This window comes from Zeus faber, assembly GCF_960531495.2.
Source record: "Zeus faber genome assembly, chromosome: 1".
Lineage (NCBI taxonomy): Eukaryota > Metazoa > Chordata > Actinopteri > Zeiformes > Zeidae > Zeus > Zeus faber.
Genome location: NC_137193.1, coordinates 14788047 through 14797076, shown reverse-complemented (window position 1 = coordinate 14797076; position 9030 = coordinate 14788047). Strand labels below are relative to the sequence as shown.

General features: G+C 42.8%; 1 protein-coding gene across 1 annotated transcript; it reads left to right on the top strand.

Annotated features, from left to right (window-relative positions):
* Positions 1–7171: 7171 nt before the first annotated feature.
* abrab (actin binding Rho activating protein b) lies at positions 7172–8897 on the top strand (the record flags this gene model as incomplete). Its single annotated transcript, XM_080008561.1, has 2 exons — positions 7172–7995; positions 8204–8897. The coding sequence occupies 2 exons, from the start codon at positions 7172–7174 to the stop codon at positions 8685–8687; spliced, it is 1308 nt and encodes a 435-aa protein (XP_079864687.1). The 3' UTR covers positions 8688–8897.
* Positions 8898–9030: the final 133 nt, after the last annotated feature.

Genomic DNA, 9030 nt, shown 5'->3' with positions numbered 1-9030 from the left:
AAATCTGTCCCAAACCAATCCTATGAATCCAAATTAAGAGACTGTCAAACACCAATGAGCTCATCTGGCTGCAGAGGCTCTCTCTCTCTCTCTCTCTCTATCCCCCAAGTCCCAGTGTCGATCGCCCGCCCAGCTGCAGAAGGATTAGGAAGATCATTTATCATCTCCATCTGTACGCAGGAGGGCCAAATGGTGATCAATAACCAAAGATAGACAGACAGACAGATAGACAGATAGATAGATAGATAGATAGATAGATAGATAGATAGATAGATAGATAGATAGATAGATAGATAGATAGATAGATAGACAATGGAAACTAACCTAACCGTTAACTGTACACAATATAAAAACACTCTGATAGACACTAAACCTCATGATAAACAACGAATATGCAGCAACCTAAAAAATGAACAGACATTAACCATTAATGAAATCAACCTAACAATGAACCACAAAGGTGAACCCAAAGATTGATTACTCTTAAGCCTAAAATTGACAAAAAAAAACAAAAAACAAAAAAAACCCACGATGGAAAAACGAAGCCAACATTTTCAAGTATCCAACATGATTTACATTTCCTAGACCATTGTAAAATAAAAAAATAAAAATAAAAATAAAAGTACTTTGTTGAGGTCATTTGGGATTAATTTCGCTTTGGATAAAAGCGTCTGCTAAATGACTAAATGATTAAGTAGGCGTTTTGCTTGACACCTTGTGGAAGTTGTTGTGAATGGGATTGGAAAATAAAATAAAATAAAATAAAATAAGAAAAGGAAGAAAAGAAAGTGAAGGAAAATATTGTCTCCACCGAGTTGAAATAAACTCTGACACAACCGCACACTGTGTGAACGATCACTGTCAAAAAAGGAGAAAAATGAATAATAAATATGGGAAATAATTTAATTAAACAAAACTATCTGTTATGCGGTGAGAAAAAAAAACTGCAAACATTTTTGATGGAAATTGACTTAAACTCTGATAAAATAGTCCGCAATAAACCACTGGATTCGGAAAATACTAAACATCTTTATTTTTTAAATAAAGATGGATATCTTGAAATGTCTTATTCTTAAAAAATGTCTTGCTCATTTAATAGTTTACTTGTCAAGATTTGTTTGGTTAAGATTTTCACTCACCGTCTGTAGCTCCCTGAGAGGGACCCACCAAAATGTACTTTAAAAAAAATGCAATAACTTTCCTGATTCCATTGGGTTGGACAAATGGTTCTCAACGTGTGGTTCGGGGACGCCCCAGGGGGTCCTCCAGGAGGTTGCCAAGAGTCCCCAGCAAAAACCATGAATTAGAGAATGTAGAATAATAACTGTTTGCATTCTAATTTCGCTGTTATGTCCATAACAAGAGTTTACTGACCTATAGAGACACTAATATTATGAATAATGAAAAATAGATTTTAGATTAATTTTTTTTACTCTGTTTCCTTATTGAACAAAACAAAAAAAAAGGGTAACAGGACACTTTCAGTCACTCTCCTACCCTGTCCCTATACCCACTCTCTTACCAAATCTATATTATATTTATTCCAATTATAGTGTAAATACCCATTGCATAGCCTTCATGCCTCTCATTGTCCTTTCATGTAGGCCTTTCACAGCCTACATCATCTATAATTCTTTATAACTTGTGAGTAAATATTTCTAAATTAATATTTTGTTAAATTCTTTGTTCACTATTTTCTTGATTTTTTTTTTTTTTCTTATATCCACTTGCTTTTTGTCTTTCATGCACCAAACTCACAAAATCACTTTCCTTGTATGTCCACATACTTAATAAAGCCCAAATAAAGGAGTTCTGGGTCTGATTCTGATCTCTGACGCTCTGGCGGCCTCTGCTGGCGGACGGACGTCACTGCAAGACAACTCAATTCGAATGAATGGTTTAGAATCCACCAAATCCATTAAAAAAAAACCACGAAACTTTGATTGCCCTGATATTTTGCTTGATTTTTTTCAATGAAGCGAACTGTTTAATCTTTTAATTTCATCATTATTTTCAAATTCCGCATAGTTTCATCTGCGCCCTCGGAGCTCCTCTTGGTGACAGGCCTCCAGTCTGCCTGATGGGCTGCAACAGCTGTGAGTGTGTGTGTGTGTGTGTGTGTGTGTGTGTGTGTGTACGTGTGTGTGTGCGTGTGTGTGCGTGTGTGTGCGTGTGTGTGTGTGTGTGTGTCACGCAGCAAAACACGGGGGGGGGGGGTGTCTGTGACGTCATGGTGTTTGAGGCCTCTTTGCGAGGCTGTAGGTGTTGTTTAGGGCGGAGGGCTGTGTTTGTCACCTTGCGCTCTGAGCCACCACCACGGGCGTTATGTGGGTCAAATGTGTAGGAGGAGACGAAAGGGTGAAAGGGTTGGAGAGAAAGTCCAAAATGGAGCAAGAAGCATGACAACTTGTGAAAGATAAAGGTTTTATTGAACAGTTTGTCGAAATAGTCGGACAGAACAACAAAAGGTCGAAATATATCAATGCGGTTAAATGCTGTCCGCCAGATAATACTTGTAGTGGAAGACGAAGGAGGCCATCTTTCCAAGACGTGAATCAACAACTTATACGTTCAAGCAGAATGTTGAATACAGAAGGTATGTTGGCAATTCTGATATCACGATATAATCTCTTCCTGGAACATTGTCTTTTATTCTATCAGGCGTTTTCACCTCCCGATGAAGGCGTGTTCCTTCTATCAAAACATCATCCCGGTCATTTACGGTCCGTGTCAAAACATTCTGGATCTTGCTCTTAAGTACTGCTGTCAAACTGACAGCTGCACACCTCTTGTTCCCGGAGCCTCCACACCGTGCATCACCCTGATGAAAGGAGATGTGTGGAGTATCAACAGCTACTAAACTTAAAGGAACTTCATCCGGATGAAATGTTGTCAGGGATTGTTGTTGCAATTGTTTTAGGTGTTTTTGCTTAGAGGGTATTTCAGAGTTTCTTGCAGTCCTTGTTTTAGAATTTCTTCCCCCAGAATCTTCAGAGTTTTGCCCAGAGGTTTCATAAAGTATTTTGGTCTTTAAAAAAAATAAAATAAAAATGATCTCTGGAATGTCTATAAATTCTGACGACATGTGTCTGTGATTGTCAGCCAAAAGAAACAAATGAACATGTTACTTTCTTCCCTCCCACTTCCAAAGTGGTGATAAAGTGCTGCGTGCTTGTGTGCTGCTGCCTAACTGTCAGAGCTTGTGTCTTGTATTCCTTTAGTTAAAGTTGATTCACATGCGCAAAGCGATTACACGTCACCGCTCACGCCATGACCCGCTTGTCGGGGACCAATCGGACGTCTGCAGTGCCACCACATGACCGCTGCGGAGGTGACAAAATGCAGCAATTTTTATTAACTTCTCCTCCAAAAACGGACAGATTTGGATCAAACTCGTAGGACGGCATGTCCAAGCTGCCCGAATCAGAATTGTACTTATCATGTCCGTGGGTACGTCAGCTCAATGACATCTATAGACCGCTGATGTCAATCTTTCATGAACAAAATCTATCGGGGTCTCCACCGCGTTCAGGGGCTGGACCCTAATTGGGCCATTGCACAGAATAAGAGGGCGCCTGGCTACTGTACCAAGAGAGACCGGTCCTTTAAACAAATAAATAAATAGATAAATAAATAAATGGAAAAGGTTAAAATGGTAGCTTGGGGGCCCCATGGTGGCTTCGGGGGCCCTATGCAGCGGCATAGTCTGCACGTTCTACAACAAAGTTAAAAAAAAAAAAGATTTTATCCAATTTTGAATGTGAATGGTCTTGGAATCCCCATGTGGCAGCGCACTGCAATGGCAGGGCTGGATTTCTTTTTTTACTTTGTCGTAGAACAAAACCAAACACATTTTTGGAAAGGTCTCATTTTATAGGTTCCATATGTACGTTTGAGATATTTCAGTGGACCCCAAACTGAGATATTGACTTTTGAACCCCGACCTGAGGCCACCTTTGAAGCCCTGTGTCTCAGGAATTAAAAGAGCTACCAAAATAGGGTCAGCTGTTTTGGACAGGTCTGGACATGTTCTTTTAGAACAGTGGCAGTGTCAATAGGGGGCGTGACTTAAAATGTCCTAAAATATAATTCAGGGCTTTGCAAATAACATGTAAATTCTGACAATGCAGGTATAATATACCTGTATTATTCCCCGACCTAATTCACCCCTAGTAACACATGTTTGTCGTCTTTCACCCATACCATATTTCCCTTTTTAGGTTTATAATAATACAACTACCTGACCCATGAGGCAATTGCATGGAGATGCAGAACAAAATTAAGGATTGCAGTTTTTACATTTTCTAGGATTAGGGTTTAGCGTTTGGGTTTGAAATCTTTCTTAAAAACTAAATATTGCGTAAATATTACACAATGTATTTAATAGTTTCTTTCTGCTCCTGTAGGAGCCCCAACTCCACATGATCAACCTTGTTTGAAGAAAAACATGTTTTATCAACAATGTGATGGAGACTACACTATCTAAGATCCTAAGTGTTACAGCGGCATCTCTGTTTGGTGGAGCTTGCTGTAAACATGGAAATGTGTACCGCACTGGCTGATGGGTACACAAGTGGTGAATGCTCATATTCATATCCAGTTAAATTGCATCTATGAATGATATTCAAACTGAGGGTACAACCCTATATCCCTATTCTTTCTCCGTGCAAGTCAGAACTAAATTGAAACCCATGCATTTAAACATTTTATACATCAAGGTAAATAAAGGCCCAGTCACTATTTGAGGCAATACAGTATGTTATAATGGCAACAAATCTGGTTTTGATTATGAAATATAACATTTCTATAGACTACCATTAATTATGAATTTGGCTTAATATCTAAGGACTTATACAAATGTATGTAACTGTCTGGCCAAACGTATGTTTTACCACTTTAACTATTCCCTGTCCACCGCTGTTAAATGCCTCCTCCTATGTCAAACCAATTCATTTCCAGTGAGATGTGACAAAGAAGGCTTTGCCTTTCAGACCCAGGGATTCTATGTCTGGGGAACAGTGTGTCCCAACAATGTCCGCAACGGTACACCAGTCAGACAGCTATCTAGTGTGGTGCGAAATCATCCTCAGTCTTATTTCGTCCATCTTGTTGACGAGTGACCGGGAGTTGGTGAGGGAGACACTCGTCAGGGCTGCTCCGTGCGGGTTTGCCTGTAGCCTGGCTCGTAGGTTGGCTCTCTTGCTCTCTTGCTTTCTTGCTGTCTTGCTCCGTCCATTTGCTTACATGAAGTTCGGCTCAAACTTAACTTAACAAGGTCACTCAACTTCCGCACGACTAAACTTAACGTTGATGAACTGACATATAAACAGAAAGGGCACCGAAAAGGAGAGCTCATCGAGCCGCTATCTTGCGCATGCGTGCAGTGATTTCACTGTTGTGGAGATGATAAAAACACTGTTTTTTTTTACTAACTTATTCCACAAAAATGGACCGATCTGGAGTTACTGGTTAAACTATAATATAATATAATATAATATAATATAATATAATATAATATAATATAATAAAAATTGATTAACTAAAACTCATATGACAAAATGTAATATCATATAAAACTACCAGGGGAATGGGGATGTGTCTCTTTAATTCGGGGTGGGACGGGAAGGTATAAACACAGTAGAAAAAAAATGGGTGCCCCAAGAAATGTTTGCCATGGAGTGAATTTAATTTAACAGTAAAAACTGCAGCCGATTAAATCCATCCATCCATCGATTGATCCATTTTTTTTTTATAATTATACATATTTTGGAGCCCTCCGTACAATGAAATTGTACATTGACTGTACACTGAGAAAGATTACTGAGATTTGAACATTTTTAGGAATTTAAGATTTATTTATTCCTGTAAAACCTCGATTTGTTTGGGTACACAATATTATATGTATTTTTAATTCACCTACTGGCTGTACTGTCATTGTACAAGCATGTTCGTATTCATTTAAAAAAAAAGGTATATACTTGGAGAGTGATTCCCTTCATTAAAGGCTTCAGTTTAGCCTGACATTACCAGACTAATTTGCAAATGCATATTAGTCTGGATTCTCTCTGTTCAATTTCAATTTCCAAGGGGCATTACCAAATCGCACGGACCAAAATGTCCCTGGGGGCAATTGGATCGACCTACAAGCAATCAGAGCAATGAAACGTGTGACATAGTGCTGAGATAATAAATTCGAATTTTACCAAATTCTCTCAGAAGCCATCTTGGTAAGGTGCCTCAACGGCAATAGTGGATTCAGCCGTTCCACTTCAGCCATCTTGGTAAGGTACATCAACAGCTCTCCTCTGTATTATGGTCTTATCAAACCGCCCCATATTAGATAAACGGTTGTGCTTGGCCCCACCCTGGCAAGGTCTGGTGGAAATCTGTTTGAATGGGGGGATGGCCAGACGTATTCTGCAGAGCAAATGAAACATGAGCTTTCTGATTTGTCTGGTTCCCAGACTAGCTTCACCTCCCTTCTCTCCCCTAAAACACCCCCTTTATGTAGTATCATCATAGCGCTGCAAGTACTACATTACTCTGCTGTCAAATTGAAAAGACGTCTTTCCTACTCTTCTCTCTTAACTCTCTTAAAAACATCCTATTGGCGAGGCATTGGCTGGCTCTTATATCCTGTGCCTTATTATTGTTACAGCAGTCTGTTTATGTTCGAGAAGCCCATGAGCACTTCTTTCAAATTGATCTGGATATAGACTTCAGCATCCTGCGTTCCCTTAAAATCTAAAATGGCTCTGTAGTACATTGATATGAATCATTTAGTCATCGTAGATAGTCTGGACCTCGCCTCTATATCAGCCACTCTGTTGGCTCTGGCCCTGATCTTTTGCTCCCGCTCTGCGGTGCGTCGCTTACCCTGGTTACCTCCAGATTTAGCTCCCCGATCTGTGATGAAATGTGATCCCCCAGAAGGCACCGGTGTCAGGGAAAGACGATCGGCACGGAGACCCCGGATGTCTCAAATACTTTCCACCATCACGCTTGGCTTCTCTTTCTCTCCCTTCCATTTTGAGGGAGGTGTGTTAAAGAGTCACATCGTTGGAGGTGAGGAAGAGAGTCGAGCTCCATGAATTTGGCCTTACAGCTGTGCTGACTCAGCTGGATATTCAGGATATTGGGCTTCTGACTGACCGGGCTAAGGCGCGTAATAATGGCCGAGCCGCCACAAAACGGCCAGGCCGCCCGGAGGAATCCCTCCACAAACAAGAACATCAGAAAGCTCCGCACCGCCAGCATGGTGTGCAGCCTGACACGCAGCTGGCAGCAGTGGGTGGTGGACAATGAGGACAAACAGGCTAAAGAACCCAGCGGCTGGGCGCCATCTTGGATGGGAGAACCACCTGAGGAAACCAAGAAAGCCTGGGTCCCCAAAACAGCGTCCAAGGCTGCTCCAGATCACAATGAAGCCACGATGGACGTCAGAAGGATGGATGTATGTCAGAAGAAGACAGCTGATTCTGGGGAGAGGAAGAAGTCTTCAACGTCGCCTCCAAAGCCCAAAACTGAGGCTGAGGTTGAGGACATGGCCGGGCCGCAGCAGCAGGCTCGCATCAGGACCAAGCAGGTGGTAAAGACGGTGACCAGCGTGGCCAAGGAGAAGAGTGCCGGCGTCGGACTCCTGGCCGAGAAGATCACCAAGGAGGCTCTTCTTCCGTCGGCCGATGAGATCGATCGGATGCTGAACAAGCGGAGCTCGCCATCCCGCCGCCGGAAGTGCTCGAACATGGTGTCGTCGCTGACCAAGAGCTGGAAGGAGCGGCAACCGGGAATGATTGGAGGAAGGGCGGAGGAGGGACATACCCCTGACGTGGACAGAGTGGATGACGGGGCCTCGGAAAAAAAGAAGAGCCTGGACACAGAGGGCGGACCAAACAACAACAGTCGCTCCCTAAAGAAGGAGGAGGAGGAGCAGGAGGACTTGACTGATGGACACTCTGTGTCGGCAGTGAAGATTAAAAGGCCTTCTGCCCTGACGTAAGTAAAGGTTCATCTTTTATAGTTCGGCGGTTAGTTTTATATTGTTATATGGTGTACCGCAGTTTATTTTATATAGTTTTATAAAAATCAATGAGGCACATTGCAGCCATTCATTTACATAACTCATTTATATCATATTAATGTGTGTTACCAGTTGTGGGTCTGAGGTTACAGAGGTTCCTCTGTAATTGAATATCTTCCCCAGGTCCAAGAAGGGAGCTGAGGATGCCGACAAGATAAACGCGTTGTCCAAGAAGTACAGCGCCGTGGGAAACCTCAAGAGCCGCTGGCAGAACTGGGCCTCGGAGCACACGGTCAACCAGAAGCTCAACCCCTTCAGCGAGGAGTTTGACTACGAGTACTCCATGTCCCTCCGCCTGCACAAGGGCGAGGAGGGCTACGGGCGACCCAAGGAGGGCACCAAAACGGCGGAGAGGGCCAGGCGGGCCGAGCAGCACATCCACCGCGAGATAGACGACATGTGCTACGTGATCCGGACCATGGCTGACCCGGACCGGGACGGGAAGACTCGCATCACCTTTGGCGAGCTGTTTGACAGGTACGTGCGCATCTCTGACAAGGTGGTGGGCATTCTGATGAGGGCCCGGAAACACGGGAAGCTGGCGTTTGACGGCGAGATGCTGTGGCAAGGCCAGGACGACGGCGTGATCATCACTCTGCTGGTGTGACTCAAAGTTGTCTGGAAAAACTCCGAAAGAAACCCTTATCACTTTGCCTCGCACAATGGAACTAATACTCTAGCTGGCTAACAGGACACACGCCCATGGCTGCCGTTGTGTTTAGCACTTGTTCCTTTCAGTCAGCTTGGCTTCAATTGACTCTCGGCCTATCCCACGTGACAATCCACAGACTGTGTCCTCTGGGTTCCCCCCATACTACTGGATATCGTATACTAATATATTGAACATGTTTAATACTTGCGATTTGCGATCGGTGCCGCGAGGACGGACTTCCGAGCAGATCGTAAAAAAGGAAAGAAGTAAAAAACACAGAATCAACTGGCACCATAAT